This window comes from Diadema antillarum, unplaced genomic scaffold, assembly GCF_040938485.1.
Source record: "Diadema antillarum isolate AM-2024a unplaced genomic scaffold, OU_Dant_1.0 scf00000037, whole genome shotgun sequence".
Lineage (NCBI taxonomy): Eukaryota > Metazoa > Echinodermata > Echinoidea > Diadematoida > Diadematidae > Diadema > Diadema antillarum.
Genome location: NW_027270926.1, coordinates 2,482,985 through 2,501,762, shown reverse-complemented (window position 1 = coordinate 2,501,762; position 18,778 = coordinate 2,482,985). Strand labels below are relative to the sequence as shown.

General features: G+C 39.1%; 1 protein-coding gene across 1 annotated transcript in view; it reads left to right on the top strand.

The window, feature by feature from the left end:
- The window catches only part of LOC139709390 (sodium-dependent glucose transporter 1A-like), a 30,819-nt gene extending 12,377 nt beyond the window's left edge, over nt 1-18,442 (top strand). The window contains exons 2-4 of the mRNA XM_071621358.1: nt 10,641-10,806; nt 11,486-11,771; nt 14,616-18,442. Of these exons, the coding sequence (XP_071477459.1) occupies nt 10,645-10,806; nt 11,486-11,771; nt 14,616-16,330 (2,163 nt within the window). The 5' untranslated portion in view covers nt 10,641-10,644 and the 3' untranslated portion in view covers nt 16,331-18,442. The remainder of the gene's footprint in view (nt 1-10,640; nt 10,807-11,485; nt 11,772-14,615) is intronic.
- The last annotated feature ends 336 nt before the right edge of the window (nt 18,443-18,778 follow it).

Genomic DNA, 18,778 nt, shown 5'->3' with positions numbered 1-18,778 from the left:
GGTATACGCTTTTAATAATGAATGTATGCAATATCATTATCAAAGAAAGGAAAGGAACGGGAGGGAATGAAAAAAAAGTTGCACAATAGCAAAAATGACAGATACCACTAGAGCTGTAGAGCTGTTCAAAATTTCCTTGAATGTACCTATTTATTGTTATGTCTTTGATGTACAATTTCCCAAATACTTCAACAAAGCCAAGTTGTCCACCAGGTTATTGAATTTCAATTGTGGGGGTGCTGTAGCATAGTGGATATGACTCCTACTCCCAGTCGGAGGACCCAAGTTCAATTCCCGCTCAGTGCTTACCTCCTTGAACGAGATGTTTTAACTGACATTTTTTACCCACAATGTTCCTCTTGACCCAGGCGTATAAATGGATACCTTGCTAGGGTAGTAATAATGGCAGGGCCCTCTGGTAGATCAGGCTCAACACTGAAAAGTCTACCCTGGATGAATAAGACCTTAATTCTAATGTGTGCAGGAGGAGGGGGGTGGGAGGTGATACCCCGGGGTATGATTGAAAGGTCAAGATAGGCCTACATAGCATCAATATCATAATTCATTGCGCAATAAAAATGGACCTCTTGTTGCTGTGACCTGCTTACGGACCATTACATGATTATAGTGAAGATGGGCCAGGCCGCTGTTGAAGGCTGTAACATTGGCGGCTGAAAATTCTGGAGGTAAATAGTGTGTATTGAGATCAAAAGTTTTAACGCCGATTTCAGCTCTGCCACCCTGTTAGATTAATTTCGTTCTCATCTATTACATTCATGGTGAACATGTTTGCCTAACAGAGAGAACTAGACAAAAACTTGGTAATTGATACATGTGCCATGTTTTTCTGTTGTTTCTCTTCAATAGCCCTTAAAATAATCATAATTTCTTCTCAAAGAAGCTGATAGTACCAAGGAGGTACTCGTCTAGTACAGTGTGTACCTCCTTGATACGTGTAGTACGAGCTTGTGCCCTTTTGTCACACTCTGTGATATGTTGTATATATTGATTGCATACACTGTTATCACTTACGTGTGTATTGAATCTGCAGCATTGAAGTGTCTTAAAATATCACACACATGACCATATTGATTTACTGCTGTTATCGAGCCCTGTAAATATTCCTGATCATGAGAGTTCAATAGTGGTTTGTTTGTCTAAATGTGTGTGTTTAAACAGCAGGCATTTTCTGTCCGTAAATATTTAAAGATACCGGTAGTCTTTCAAACTATTGGGCTGTTTCCCCTGATTGAAGTGTGATAATCACCTTGTGTCTTGCATTGTTGATGTGCACTTGTACTTGTAGGCCTACATAGTCCTGTACATGTCTGATATTTTCTGCCTAATTGTTGTGTTTGCGGTCATGAAAGCTTATTATAATGGATGTTAGAGTTCATGAAACTATCAGGGATGTGAGAATTCAGCTTTTTGTTGTTGTTGTTGTTTGTGGTTTTCGGCTTATTTTCAGTGTTTTCTACATCTGCACAGAAATACAACACTATGTCAGCTTTTACACTATTTGACTATTTTTTTTTTCTAGTGGTATTATAAACTCATGATTACACCCCTGTATTATGCTTTATGCTGAGAAAATGACTTGGCTTTGAACTGCAGTCATCTGAAATAAACTTGAAGGTTCATTTTACTTCAAGCTGTATTTCATTCTTGACATACACTGTACATGTAGCACAGTGACTATGTGTACATACTTTGTACCAGTACAAAGAGGCATGAACTGATGCACAGCTGCCTTCACTTTGTACAAGGACTTTACCCTGCCACCCTATAATGGCACTCAAAATTTGAGTTGTCTCGGTTGAGTGTGTACAATTTCTGTTAGCTGGGAGCTAGAAGGACGCTATTGCCTTCTACGTGTGTACCTAGATAAAAATGAAGCAATCAATTTTCATGAAATAAAAAGTGTATGTACAATGTACTTGTACAGTAGGCCTAATGAAAATGGGTAGATTTATAAGTATGTTCCAAGTATTGAATGAAATAGCACCCTTGTGGTTTTTATTTTTGAAATTTTATTAGAAATAAAAGTAATTTAAAATTGACACCATAGTGTAGAGGAGATCGAGCTCTATGATATGATACCAGTCAGCTCAATACCTCCCCCCCCCCCCCCCCCGCCAAATTACAATATTTAATGCCCTTCTGGTTCTTGGTCAACGATACAAGGGGACATAGACTTTGATCCTGAATCACAAATCCAGTGCTACAAATGTATGTTAAGAGTAGATAGCATATGCCTATAGTAAATGCTTCAATTTCTGATGGTATGAATACGATAAACATGCACATTGTGTGAGATGTGACCAATTTACCGTGATTATCCTCATAAAGTTGCAAATCTTAAAGCTTGAAATTGCAGAATTGGGTGGTCTACAAAATGTAGGTAGAAAATGTAAAGATTGAGCTTTGTTCATTGTGGGTTTTGACCAAATATTCAAATCGATTTAATTTTGAAAATCCAATCTCTTCTGTTTTTTTGTGAAGCGTCATTCATTGTGTTTCTATGGGATTGTCAAAAGACAAAGTGCTTCGAATCTGACTACACCTGCATTTCAGTTCTACACAGTATGTAAATTAATGAATGAATACATGAGGCAATAATCAATGTACATGTTTATGAACATGCAGTCACATGGAGAAAAAAAAAAGTGAATCAATAGCAACCAGAAAGTAAACAGAAATAATTGAATGCAAGTCAAGTCTGGCCCCTTCCAATTCAGGCAGGTACAAAATATTTTTAATATTTTTTACTGTTTGGCAGTCTGTCATTATTAGCTTGTTATCATTCAATGAAATATTCTAGTGCTAAAAAAAAGATTAGATGAGCAGTTCATAACCTGATGAATCTACTGATAATTGGTCATATCATACGTACACATACAATGTCACATGGAGTTTTACTGCATCTAAAATTCAAAGACATTTTTTTCCACCTCTGCCCAAGTGCACTTTTAAATGGAACCATATTCATGAGCTGCAGAAAATGACAAAGTACTCTGTCCTGATACCTCACATTGAGGGGTCAAAGAAAAGAACACTTTCTAAATTGGCATAATACATGCAATGTAATTCCACAGTTTCCATTGATCAGCTGAATTAATCCCAACAAATGCCCCATTTTCCACTTGCATCAGCCTGAGAAGAGCCTGGTGCAATAAGTACAAGTAATGTCAAAGGCTGATTGTTTTTGCAAATTAAAAAAAAGAACTAAAACAAAAAGTGATACTGAGTGTTCTTATACCACTGTACATGGGGTTATTTTGTTTTGCATAGAGAAAAGAAGTTGCCATAGTGTGCTCGGGCTTTAATAAATTTATGCATCGTATGTTGCAGTATATTTTGATTGATGATGGCACTGCTACATTGTATGGTGAGAATAGGGCTTTACAAGAGGGTGTGCCTGTGTATTAAATGCTGAGGAAAGTAAGTAGCAAAGCTACTCTAGTGTCCATTTTGTAGCATTTATAGATCTGCAGACGATGTTATACAGCATGCACAGTGTAGTGCGCAGATTCAATTCCATTTTGGATGTAATGAGTTATGAATGTCAAACTTAGTGGTTGCAGTTGGTTAGACATCTGCTCTCTTTCTCTCCTTTTCCCCTCTCTTCCCTATTGTATACATTATGTTATGCATTTCTATGTGTGTTAACAGAATTTTACCTTCAACGATATAAAAACATGGAAAGATAGACCCTCTCTGATATTCAGTTCCGCTTTGTCATGTGTTCTGAGTCAGCCTTAAATTTCTAACCACCAACCAAAAAAAGCACTTTCACTTTCATTTATATTAGTTTCTTCTTTTTTTTTTTCCACATGTGACATAGTTTGGATTGCAATAGAAAATAGATACAGTTGTAGGAAGTGATGTTCTTTGTGGCCCCTACTCACTTGTTTCCTTATTGGTAAAACTACATCATTACCTCTGCCAAGGGAGGAGGTTATGTTTTCATTGTTGGTTTCTTTGTTTGTTTGTTTGTTTAATAACTTGAAAAGTTGTGCACAGATTTGGATGAAACTTGCAGGGAAGGTTGAGAATGACACAAATAAATTATTAAGTTTTGGTAGTGATCTGGAAATTTTTATGGATTTAATGAAGGATATTCAATATTTTGGCAGGTAGGGACAATGAACTTGGGAGTTCAAGCTGCGCATTTTTGAAGTGTTCATATGCGCACTAAAGTGCGTGCTTTAGTTTCTGTTAGGGCAAGGCGTGCCGCGCAGCTGAGGCTTTATGACGTAACAAAGGCTTCCATATTGGAAAATCAGACGATATTTCAGCATGCATACATGTACGTATGGGTGGAAATCACTGATTTCTAAGGAAGAGTAAGATCATCGGTGGAAAGTAGCTGCTTGGCGGAGGTTTGCGCTCTCAGAGTGCTTTTCTAGTTTAATATTGATGCTCTGATGAAAGAATATATTCCAAAGTGTGTCTAGAAGGCTCTATTGCCTTAATTGTTCCATTGCTTAAGTCAAAAGTTTTGGAGGGTAACATTTGGCTGGATGAATTCCTCCTTATTTACAGCAAGAAGACTGCATGTTCTTGCCTGTCAAAATGCATCACTTTGCAGAGGGTGGACGTTTTAAACTCTGATGATGAATGCAATACGGTATGTTTATCCACTGATTTCTCTGTAGGCATTGTCTGTAGGCCTAGACTCTACATGTATCCAGTGACTGGAGTTAATGCGCCTTTAGCACACTCTGCAGAGTGGATTTGGCGCAATATACACTGTAAGTCATTTTGATACTATTATTATTATTACTATGTCAATTCAGTTGCAGGGGCTTTCAAACATTTATATCCTAGCATAGCATCCTCAAACAGGGAGCTACGCATACAGTGTAATGTGAACAGTGTGAGAATTCTGCAGTATGTACATGATGTACAGTTTGTATGGGTCTCAGCATGCTCTTGGTATACATGTCAGTACAGACAAATGTAGCGCACCGTGCATGATAGCATGTACATGTAAACAGTGTGGTCATAAAATGAGCACTCTTCTGTCGTAAATGAGCTTGGTCCCATGATGACGATGGTGTCTTATAAACACAGATACAATATGTACAGCTGTATGCGTGGGCCACCTTCTCTGTAAAACTGTGGACGAGAAAGCGGCATCTGTTTCTGTTTGTGTGGTTGCATTACTTGCAAAAAAGAAAAGAAAAAGAAATTCAGTCGCTAAGGTAAAAAGCTGTGTACATCATGTGAAATCATTGTTTTCAAAATGACATAGCATTTGCGACATCCAGGTGGAAAGGGGATGCAGTGGCAAAATTATTGTGGACACACCAAAGTGAGAGTTGTGCCACTTCGATGCTTTTGAAATTTGCGGTTAAGGAAAAAAAAAACATTTTCTTCATTATTTATCATTATCATTGTTATTGTTATTATCATTTACTACTATTTGCTATTCTTATTCTTATTCGTTAAATTATTATTATATTATCATTATTATTATCATTGTTTTTGTTATTGTGTGATGATGTCACCACCTCGTCTGAGTTGCATGTCCATTTGTACATCTATTGCTGCTCAGTCGAGACAACACATGAAACTTTAAACTTCTGCCATTTGCTTAGTATAGGCCTACACGTGTATTTGATTTTACTATACATTCAGTTTATACTTCAGCTTTAACATGGGATAACATTGTTTATGAAAACTGAATGAGTGTATAAAGAGCTACAATAATGTAAAGTTATTTTGTGGTACGTAACTGGTACTGTAAGGAGGCTAAATATCTGAAGAACACCTCATGTTGTTCCCTCATTTTCTGTCCACTGATTATCAAACCACATAATTTGACTGTAGACTTTGTATCACTCTGGAACCAGAAGTACAAAATGTTGGTAAGATATAATATGCACAAATTGTCATATTAAGTTATCTTTTAGTTTACATGCATCTGTACAGCTGCCAGAAAGAGATTATTTAAGAAATGACTCTTTCATGCCTTGACCTTAGGCTACTTTATCTGATCTTGGCAAACTCTGGCAACTTTATATGCCACAAATTACATATGATGTTGATGTATCCAATAGACTCACTCGCCTTTACTGTGTGTTATATCAACAGACATGAGTTCTGCCATGCTTGATCGTACAGCTCCTAGTCGCTCATTATCTTTGACTGGCCATTGCTTGTCTTTATAACAATGACTGCTATTAAAATGTTGACTGGTGCTAGGAAACCCTAGGGACTACTGAAATCAGTGAATCGTAGGGGAAGTGAATTTGACGGGGCATGAAATTCCTCTTTTTCAGACCTCCGCCATGCCACACTAATTTTGAAGCATTGCTTCCTGTTTAAAAAAACCACATTCTGTTGTAGATTGTTCCATATATCTGGCTGTACATTTTTTTTTTAATTTGTGAGTGTGGTACAGGAAGTGAAAAACACAAAGGAAAATAAAATTAAAAGGAATATCGCTATTGAAAGAGAATCCTTCCCCCCCCCCCAGCCCAAGAGAGTTAATAGCCAAATTTGAATGAGATCAGAGTGTACTGTATATGCCATATTAATAGCGAGTCTAAATTTTTGCGAATTGGGAGTTCCCTACAATTTTGCGAGTGGTTAAAGGGACTGTACAGTACTGGTTGAGGTGAGGATTCAGGTTTATAACATTCCTAAGTGAGATAATGAGAAACCTCTTATGAAATATGAAAGAGCATGTAATTCTAAGAAGGATTCAACGTTTATTTGATGAAAATTGGTTTTGAAATGGCTGAAATATCCAAAACAGAGCGATTCTAATAAAGTGTGGGACCCACATCTTATAACTATCGCTTTATTTTCTTTGTTTTTGGATGTTTCAGTCATTCCAAACCCAATTTTCATCAAATAAACTTTGAATTCCTCTTAAAATGGTATGCTCTGTACTATTACATGAGCATTTTCTTGGTATCTCGCAAAAATTTTAAAGCCCAATCCTCATCCCACCAATACTGTACCATCCCTTTAAATTCGCGATCATGGAGTACTGTACTGAACGGAGAAATGTGGATGTGTGCGTCATGTTCATATAGGGATCGCAGTCATTATTTTCGTGTGTCATTAATTGCGTAAATAGCTCCTGACTCACAACATTCGTGAAAATAAAAACCTTGCGAAATATTGACCTAAACATACAGAAATGGATCTTATGATGTGATACTTCTTTGAGAGTGTCGTTCTCTTGGCCTGTGAAAACAACCCACATGATCACATGTTTCTAAAAGGTGGGTATGTCATGTTGAGCTTTCAGCCACATGCTTCAAAGTGATAGTCTGATATTCAATTGTGGCTTTTCCAGCAGCAACTTGTGACCTGCTTTGTACTTTGCTCACGTGAAAACCATTTGTTTTTTGTATACTTACATCGTACAAGATTGAAACATTTTGGAAGTTCATGTACAAAGTCTGTGCATCTAGTCTACATTGAACCTGTGTTGTACAGTACATGTATGCCGTATAGTTTATTCATGCACTGGGCTTTTTAAATGTAAATTTGTGTTTACTCTATAGACTTTTATGGGCTTTTGTGGTGGAGTCAGCCAGGCAGATGTTGGCATTGACCCCACTATGTGTCACTGTTTTATGATTTGTTACAGTGCTTATTGACATACCAATCATTGAAGAGAACCCAATCTGGACTTACAGGTTCAAGATTCCATGCATCCTGCACTCTGTACAATGTACATACGTACGTGTATAATGCATCAGCTACCGTATACTGTACAGAAATGTATGTACATGTGTGGGCATTATTCTGATAGCTGGTATTGGAGGCTAGTTGAACGTACAGTATGATCCATTGTACATACATGTAAAGGCGTGGAAATGTGGTATAGGGAGGTTGTACATAAGTCCTATGACGATATCAATATGAGCTTGACTAGATACAGTCAGTATTGCCCTCTCAAATTTCTCATTTCAATCCTCGAGGTAAGAACATTTGATGTTCATTCCAGACAACGGTTATCAGAAGTTATCGGGATCTGCTGTTTGGGTTTTTAAATGATGTGTGTCATTGGGAATGCAGTCATTTGACTTGAATATCAATATTCCGTGGTGACCATTCTCTCACAGTTGCCAACCCTATACAGCTACCAATTAAACTCTCTATACTTTCTGCTTTTCAATGTCTAAATTTTGCCATATTGCCCTAATTCTGTCTTGCCCTGCATCCCTCATGATTTGCTGTTTGATTACTGGTACATCAAAATATCCTCCTGTTGAGAAAACATTCCCATGAATGTTCCACCCATGGAAGAACAGTGGTGTGCAAGTGTCACTTTTGTACAAATTTTGACTGCTTTTCAGGGCATTATTTAGGTTCTCGTCTTGGTGTTGAGATCCTGAGGGCCAATAATATTGTTAAAAATGGCCCAAATCAAACCAGTCTATATATTTCATATACAGTGTATACGGAATGGATTATTACAAAATGGAATTTTAATTTGTTGATTGTTATCGTGCTAGCCATTTCACATTAGGCAGGGCTGGACACTAGCCCATTTTTTTTTTTCTACTGGATCGACCTGTCAATCGGAGCAATAGGTACCCAGTTTTTCCATTTTTTACTGGTCCTGGACTGTCGAACCAGTGCCAGTGTGCAGTGTTGCATTACATACATGTAGGTGCTGCCATCTAAGATGTTTGCATTATGATAGCATTGGTCGCCTCTTGAAAGAGTTAACGGTTCATGCATGTACACACTGTGTATGCACCAAAAGATGACAGTTTAGCATTCTGGGCTAGTTTAGTGCTATAGAGCAGTTTCGGTACAGTGTATTATGAGGCTGCATACATTACATGTACAGTGTAGTTGAATTTATTCTGATTCAACCAATCAAGAACATAATATCAACAAAATCTGTCATGAGTCAGAAACACAATGAACATCATTAGAAGTATAACCATTAGATGTGTTTTGATTGAAACAGTCAAACTATGGTTCTGTGATCTTGTGTTTTTTTTTTTTTTGGGGGGGGGGGGGAGATGGGAGGTGGTTGCTGTTGGGTGTTATGTTATGTCAGTAGGTCACTGTTTCTTATTTTATCGATGATGAAATACCGTTCATAGGACTGAAATGTGTAAGTACTGTACGTTGTAAGTAATTACGTGTACTTGGCTATAAACAGTGGACTTTGGACTCTCACAAAAAAAAAAAAAAAAATTAATGAATCCATTACATGGGTGCCACACCTCTGCAACTCTTTACAGCCACACACCGCACACTGTAGTGACAAGTACCCTCAGTCTGCCATGTGAATTACATGTACGGTACACATGTACTGCCCTCAAGGAACATTTGATATTGGTATTTATAAAAGATGAATGATTTCTCTTCCTTCTGTGATTAGATATGTGCTTTTGATGATTGTGCGATGTCACAGCAATTATTATAATGTTGATAAAAGTTTGTCAATTGGTTCATATGTCTCATGGGTCCTGCCATCAGCTCAGACACCTTTGAAAATGTGCAAACTTGCCACTCAGAGCTTTGTCAGACCCACCTAGTCTCACGCATTAGGGGTGAGATTCACTCCTCGGCCTTTCTTCCACTCATGATCACATCCCCCGATAAGCTTTTTATCAAGGCTCAGGTGAGCTAAAAATGGTCAAATTTGTCACCAACCTAGTGTATTATCACAAGGGTGATAATTTATGTACTAAAAATACAAGGAGCACAGAACCCCCTTTTTCAAACAAGGAAAAAAAAAGAGAAGGAAAATGCTATTTAAAACTGGAAATACTGTGAGTAAACATACATTAGTGTGAATGCACTTTCAAGTTTAAATCAAGGGGTTGGGTGGGGATCGAATGGGGGGGGGGGGGATTTTTACATTTATTATTTGTTGTTCTTTTTAAACTGCATAGTTAGATTTTCTAAATACAGTGTACTTTTTAATAACAGGTCATTTTGCCAGTGTGATGGAATATGCATATGGGCACCATAGAAGCCCTAAAAGCTACCCCCACCCCCAAGTTTGTGATGTTTTCATGTATAGACTGCAAGAATGCGTGGAAGGTGAACTTGTGATACTCAGGTGAGAGCGAGACTTCTGGGTCTCTTGTTCTCATGCCTTACAACCCCCCCCCCCCCCCCCCAAAAAAAAAGGATAAAAGAAATAAAACAACAACCAAACCAAACAAACAATCAAAACACACAATTAAAACAAACCAAAGCAAACCATGAATTTGAAACCCCCAAAAGAGTCATATTTTGGGACAATCTTATGTTTTGTTTTATTATTATGTGCAATATCAAAGTAAGGTATAAAAGAGAGGGGGAATGAGAAGTTTGTGGAAAATCACAGAGATACAGATAGGAGGGAGGAGTGATGAAGATGTGGATTCTGAAGGATGTATCACAAAAGAAAATGAGAAAAAACAAAGCCAATAAGCCATGGAAAACCCAGACTAGGGAACATGGAATCAACAAACTGTGAAAAGCAAGGAAAGTGGGTAGGTGTTCATGAATGATGATTTGAATCGTACTTGCAGTCGTGTTTGTAATAATGTTTCAAATTATATGAAGCAAACTCAGTATGTGTGTAAAAAGGCCCTAAGATAGATTCCACAAACTCATTTGATGTCTTCATTCTTTATTTCTTCTGTCTTCTATCCCCCCAGCACCATGGCTGACTCTGATGACGAGGATGTGCTGTACGACAACCACATAGGCAGGACGCTGATCGGTGGCAGGCAGGTGAAGAACGTCAATGACGTGCTGAATGGAAAAACGGACAAGAGGAAGCTGAGGAAGACCCTGGCACTCTGCTTGGCCTTTGTGGGCCTGGTAAGCTCCATTTACCTCCACTTACAGTGTACTTCCTCCAAACCAATCCTTCCCTCCCCCTTCACCCCCCCCCCCCCCCCACCCCCTTCCAACTTTGCAGATTTATCTGCAAGTCTTATAACATGTACAGTTGTACATGTAGGTTTACCAAACAGGAGACACACAAACTAGAAATGAGGATTCATCAGAATGTTGGTAGTACTCCACAGTGTCTCAGGTGTTCACCTGCTGTGTACAAATGAAGATTTTCATCACAAAACGAGTTAGCTCCATTCTTGTTCATTTGACGTATTTGCGATCAAAGCTGCTAAAAACCCCTAGAAAACGATAGGAAAATAAGGGATTTTTTAAAAGCATAACTTCAAGAATATTCCTTGTTATATAACAAGTTAGGTACCACTGGAAAAGTTGATTTGCGTCAATCTGATAATGAACTAACTTTACTGTTAGATAGTTTTAAGATGGCTCTTTTCCTGTTTTACAATCAAACTCCGCAAATGAAGATTCTTCATATCAGTGTGAGTCACACCATTCAAGAGTCAGATAATCCTACAGTGTATAACTAGGGTTGGTACCTCTCTTGATGATCTATACAGGGAGTAAGAACACAATATAGCTGGTATTTTATGCATAAGATTTACAAGGTGTGTTTCTTTTTTGTGCCATTGGCAACAAACAGGGTCTGTGCGTTGCAGTGCTCGGGCCAACCCTGCTCAGCTTGAAGGAACACTTCGAAACTATCCTCCCAAAGGCGTCGCTGGTATTCACAGGCAGAAGCTTTGGCTACCTGTGCGGGGCAGTGCTGGGCGGGATGTTCTATGACCGCTTCAATCCCCTCTTCCTCATCGGCATTACGCTCTTCCTGTGCGGCGGCGGATTCTTCCTCACGCCTTTTGTGAACTCTCTCCTGTTCTTCGCGATTTTGATGAGCACCGCAGGTGTTAGCATGGGGGTCTTAGACACAGGTAAGCAAAACAAAACAAAACAAAAATATTCTGCTGAAGTCACAGCACAGTCTTTTTATCCGATAATTCAAGATGATTGTAGCACACTGAAAATTCTTATGGGTTGTTCAAGCAGATGTAGTTATCTATTATTTACAAATGGGTCAATCCACGTCAAATCAACCAATTTTCAGACAATTTGTAACCCGATTCCCTTCGATTTTCTTTAAACTCATACCAAATGTTCCCCCAAGTGTCTGACAGAAGATTCTAAAATATTTTGCCCCAAGGTCAAACGGTTGCTAAGATACAGCCTCCCTTAGCAACCAACACGTGGTCAAACAATCGAGTTTAAATAAAATTTGCTATTTTTGATTGACTGCTGCAGCCAAGTTAGATGAGTTACATTGCTCATTTTCTGTAAACTGGAAGAACTTTATGACCCTAACATGCACATAATATTATGGCGCGGATATGACTATCCGTTATTGCGCACGAGGTCACCGAAAATGGTGTTAAGCGTCAAAGCTAATGTTTTTGGGTGCATGTTTGGAAGCTGATAACTTCAAAATTCAATTAGCTTAGAACCCAATATTATGCATATTTAAAGACTCTCACTTGCTCTACAGACCTACCAGAAATTAGCCAAAAAGTATGCTTCGATTTCTCGTAGGGCGCCCTCCCAGTTGGATTTTTTCAAAAAGTTGCCAAATTCAAGGTCACAAATCAACACTAGTTCCATCAAGGAGCGACACCAATTTTTGTGTATTGATAGACATTTACCTATATTTTCTTGGGTTACAAAAAGATATTGTTACCAAAATGTTAAATAGCTCGTTTATGCATTCGAAAATGGTCATAAACATCCAAAAATTCACGTAAAATGACATGTGAGATTTTAAGCACATTTCAAACAGTGATATATCAGAGATGAAGTGCCAAGACACGATGGTATCTTCTGGGATGATAGTCTGTCATTAGTACCAAAAGGGTATACATCACAAATCATTTAGTGTTATTGGCAATAACCTTGAAAATGCAACTGAAAATCACAAAAAACAATAAATCGGTCAATTTTCCGTAACCATAATGGTGTTAAAGTGTATATACATTGATTTTTAGTTGTGTACCCTTTCTATATTAATCATGACTTTAAGCTGAAAACTGCAAATCATGTTCTATTTGTATTCTGTTTTAAGCTACAAATAATATTTCAAGTCATCTCTACATCTTTTGACCTTGACAATCAAAAATAGCAAATTTTATTTAAATTCGATTGTTTGACCACGCGTTGGTTGCTAAGGGAGACTGTATCTTAGCAACCATTTGACCTTGAGGCAAAATATTTCAGAATCGTCTGTCAGACACTTAGGGGAACATTTGGTGCGAGTTTAAAGAAAATCAAAGGGGGCCGGGTTAACAGCATTGGTTGATTTGACGTGGATTGACCCAAATGTGCATTAATGTTTTAACTATTCTTCTATTCTCATCCAATAACTTTTGTCGTACACTACATAAATAGTGAATGTCTTTGAGTGTGATGATACAAGATTTCGCCTGAGGTTAAAGATGGAGGCACTCTAGTCAAAAAGGTGAATAGTGCACGTCATTCTTCACAGAGTGCAAAATCTTGTTCCATTGCATGAATAAAGACCATACACTCTTTGTTTTATGCAACACCTTGGATTTCACATGTTGTGGTCCACACCAATTCTTGAATTTAGTAAAGAAATGGCAACCATAATTCTGTGAAAGGCGAGTAGCTGGCACAGTGGTCAGTCATATGCGACACAGTAAAGTGAGTGATTAAATATGCCCTTGTAACTGATTATGTGCATACAGCAGAAGTATGTTTTTGTTGTGACACCAGAGACATGCAATGCTGTACAAGCTCTGAGTTGATTGTGAGTTTGTGCACTGTCCGTTTTTGCTCGAACAAAATTTCACGGCACAACAGCAACAACATGCAATTGTACTTTTAACTGCATTTCATTTGATGAGCAGTCAATGAATCTGGATTGCTAGATTTTTTTTTTTCAGGTGTTGCATAATAGTGCCTGCTGTAAACATTGATATTTTCATGCAACTAATTTTTCGCAATTTACCATGTAAGAAGACTTTCGCATGTTTTTATTTCCGCGGTATCAAGACATCAAGTACTGGAACATATGGCACGCAAACATATTCGCCTGCTTTTATTTTCGTGCTTGCTTCTAGTTGCGCAAAATGCGCGAAAAATGTCAACACCGCGAAAATTCCCACTTTTTCAGTATTTGCCACCACCCCTATGATTAAATTGTTACTGAGATGATGTCAGTTCCTCAGTTTAGGACATGAACACACTGTCCTGGCATAATGGGAAAATAAGTTATATAGTAGAGTAGACATGTTTGCCTACAAAGAAAGAGACATTTGTGTTCTTGTCTTTACCAAGTTCAAAAAGCATCCTTGTTCATGTATGAACTGCTTACTCTGAGACATATTTTATCTTTACAATTTTGAGTTGTGCATTTACCATAATGTAGTCGATGTACGTGTGGACTAAGTTTATTTTGCTGGTTAACTCAAGCATTCGAGTTTGCAAGCATTTGAGTTTGCAACTGTACATTTACCATATTTCTGGTGCTATGTCAGGAGTCTGGCAAATCTAAATGTAGAATGAGTGTTAAAGCTAATGTCTGTTTGTTTGTTTGTTTGTTTTTATTTCAGGGTGGAATTTAGCCCTCATTGTTATATATTTGTCAAAATATGTGGCCTGAACTCAAATCCTATCATTTTCAAGCCAATGACATTTTCATTTGTTTTGTTTTGTTGTTGTTGTTTTTTTTTATTCTCTCTTTCTCTGTCTGTCTTTGTAATGCTCAGGTGCTAACTTGCTCTGTCTTCGGATGTGGGGGAAGAAGGGATCTGCGCCAATGCTTCAAGCACTGCACTTCAGTTTCGCCTTTGGCGCCTTCTTGGCCCCTCTCTTGACTGCCCCTTTCCTGGCTGATGTCTCTTCCAATTCCACCGTGGTCACTGTGGCTCCGTCTAACCTTGGAAGCCGCAGGCTGCTACAGGTAGACCCCCAGGTGCTATTGATGGGCGTTAGAGATTTCCACCAGGAGAGTCCTTTTCACGGGGAAGAGGACACAGCTGTGAGACTGTCAGAGCCCAGACAATCTCGTGTACGTAGGGAAGACCAGCCAAACAAAGATAAAGAGAAGCCTCTTACCACTAAGCCTGCCAAAAACAGCAAGAGTACAACTATCACAACCACAGTCCCCCCGACTACCCACGGCAGTGCAGACAAAAGTAAAGTGTCTGCGCCTACAAAGTCCCGAACTGAACACCCTCCAACTAGCCAATCAAAAAGTCTAGCTACAACTACCCCAAAAAGTAAAACTACTGCAGACGAGGTGGACAAAGAAAACCAAAAGGCAGATACTAAAGTCTCTCCTCCAACAACGAAATCACCATCCACGGCGCAGAAATCGCCACCCATGGTGAAGATATCGCCATCCACATCAACAAAATCACCATCCACAGTGATGAAATCCTCATCCAAAACAACAAAATCCCCATCCACAACGCCGAAGTCCCCATCCACAATGACGAAGTCCCCATCCACAAAGTCCACATCAAGAACAACATCGGGTGTGACACTGATGATGAGTGAAGGATTTCAAACACAAGTAGAGCGTTTCATGATGCCTTACCTTATCATAGGAGTGTTTGTCCTCCTCACCTCAATACTGTTTTTCTACTTTCTCTGCACCACACCCAAGGGTGAGCCCCGCCACAGTGGGACTGACCACTTGGAGGATGAAGATGACACCAAAAAGTGCACCTTTCACCTCCGTGTAATGTCCCTCCTGTTTCTGTTTTACTTCCTGTACGTTGGTGCCGAGGTCAGCTATGGTGGCTTTGTGGCAACCTTTGCTGTCCAGAGCAGCCTTGAGTTCAGCCAAGACCGTGCCGCCCTTGTGGTGTCAGTGTTCTGGGGGACATTCACTCTAGGGCGTGGACTAGCCATCTGCCTTGCCAGTGTCGTCTCGCCACTACGGATGATCATCTTTGATCTGGTAGGAGCTGTGGCGGCCTGCGTGGCACTGTCACTTGCAGGGGACAGCAACGAAACGGTCCTCTGGGCAGGAACCAGCCTGTTGGGTCTCTCCATGGCATCGCTTTTCCCGAGTGGCATCGCCTGGCTGCAGACGTACACTCGGGTGACGGGAAATGCGGCATCCTTCCTGGTCGTTGGCAGCGCACTGGGCGAGATGGCGGTACCCCTCTTGATCAGTTCATTGTTCACATGGATATCAGACAAAGGCTACATGTCACTCATGTACATCATGCTCGCCATCACTCTCCTCTGTGCAGCAATCTTTGTTTATGTGATCCACCTTGCAGCGGACACGGGTCAGGAGAAGGAGTCTGTCCCCGCCAGGGAGAACCACGCCGTCAAGATCTACCATGACATCAAGACGGCGATACCAATGGAAGACATGTCCATCAACGGCATCAACGGGAAGCCCAGTAAACAGATGGGCAGCACTCTGATACCACACAAGCTCAAGCCAAAGAACCACAAGGAGTGAGCAAAGGTGGAGACGCCATCTCGCCGCCAGTGCAGTGATCCAGAGTGTCAAGAAGTCTTCATGCGAGGGGTGTACATTCCTCCCCCCATGCAGTGTGCTCTGATCTGGGTGACTGCTTCAGGGGTACGGCCGTCTTTTGGTGCCTCTGTCACAGCAGCCATTCCTCCTGTCTTGACACTGTTACTCTTTGTAGTTGTAAAGCACATGTCAGATGTTTGTGCAGTGCTTGCATGAAGTTGGCATACACATTTATAGATAAGAACTTTTCCAAATTGACAGTATTTCCTGTATGCCATGAGCTGAGGTTTATTACAGTCACTCGTGGGGGGAAAAAGTGAACGAGTTTCACATATAATGAGACTGTGTCAATATATGCCATTTTGTAGAGTTTGGAGTTTTTACTATTCAGTGATATGGGCTTTCCATGTACAAGAAAACAAGTGTCTGTTTTTGTTTGTGTGTGTTCTAGATGCTAATTGCTGCATACTAATGCATGCTGTTGAAATATTGTGTTTTGCTCCTTTTTTTTTTGCATTTGTGTTCCTTGTCAATCTTTGTACATGAGAGATCTGATATTTTCTAGTGTTGTAATCAATCATTCATTGTATGAGTTATACAACAGTCGTGATAAAAGGATGCATCATTACATTGTATGTGCTTTACCATACATACATGCATTATCAAATCATGTTTGTTTGTTTTTTATCTAACAGTATTTATTTTATTCTAACAAGTGACCTTCATTGATAGCTACAAATACAAATAGAATCAATTGAGCCCATTTTGTAAAATGAGAGAAATGGCAAATAAAGTATTGACAATTCTGTATTTGAAAATATAAAGTGTTCAGATGATCAATGTATAATTGGTTTAGCAAGCAGCAGCTTTTTCCTGTGTTCCTTGATGAGTTTTTTTTTTTTTATTTAAACAAGTGCAATGATAGTTTTACATCAAGAGCGTAAAAATGTTTTGTATGACAGCTTTTCTGTTGTATTGCTGTTACAGCTAACATATTCAGTGTCACAGGAATGCATGAACGAAAAACTATTCGCTCAAAATTATCTTATTACAAGAAGTGTATATCCTCACAGAGGATGACAGATAGACAACTAACCACAGTGTTAAAGCTCACAAAAATCTGTTCTGATTTATTTGATTTATCTGATTAATTGTTGAAAACCAGTGTAAGGCCGACAACTTGTTGGTGCACCCATGAATGTGTGCTAAATGTTTCACAGTCTGATCATTTCTTTATTAGGATGGATAGTATGTCATCATTTTATAACAGGAATGAAAGTTTCAATCCAAGCAAGTTTTGTGTTGATTTATCAATTTATTCGAACAATTCTCAAATGAGTGGGAAGGCATTAGGACTTTGTCAGTTGTGTTTTTCCTTTATTTACCTTATCGTGCTCCAACAGATCGAGTAGTGTTACAGGTATTTTCTGATGTAAAGGTCAACAATTGGAAAGATATGTACATTATATTCTATGTGGGTATGACAAAATATGCAGACAAATTGTTGTAACAATGAATTGTGATTTCTTGATTGAGGTTCATCAGGGCCCTGTTTCATAAAGTTGTTTTGAAGTTATGCATGACTTCACGAACAACTGGAATAAGAAGTACCAGTAATGTGCACCCATTTTTTTTCCCCCTTGCATTTTAACAAATTATTGTTGTGTGTCAATATTTCATCTACATTAGGTCAAAAATACACGTTCAACTTAAACAAGTGTTAACATGTAAGAATAAACATCATCTACAAATTTCAAGTTTTGCTATCGAAATTAACAATGATTTATAGGTATAACCCATTTGCTTGCCATATTCAAGTTGTTCGTAAAGTCGTGCGTAACTTTTACGAACAGCTTTGTGAAACGGCCCAGGTGACATGATATGGAGAAATGACGTGCATAAGGCATTCTGTATGGCACAAATGAGTGTCTGCAGTGGACTATTGCCGTCCATAGTGTGAGCTACATGACTGAAGCTCTTTCATGACCACCTTCTGTTTGCAAACCACACAAATACGCATTGCAATGCCTTGCCTTTGTTCACGTTATTCAGATCACGTGATGGTCTGTTCAGTAATTCTGATTGGGTGTGTTGGTGAGGGTCAGATAGGAGAATTTTTCTTTCCTCTTTGCATTCATATATTTAAGGGGGGCACTGTGGCATAGTGGATAAGACTCCAGACTCCCGATTGGAGGACCCGAGTTCGAGTCCCACCCAGTGCTTACGTCCTTGGACAAGACGTTTTTCCCACCATGTCCCTCTCGACCCAGGTGTATAAATTGGTACCTGGCAATGCTAGGGTAATGATAATGGCAGGGCCCTCTGGTAGAGCAGTGGCAACACTGAAGAGGCTACCCTGGGTAAATAAGACCCTATTAATTATTATCATTGTTAGAGACTTTATCTCTCAGTCTGTATCTGGGGAAGAAT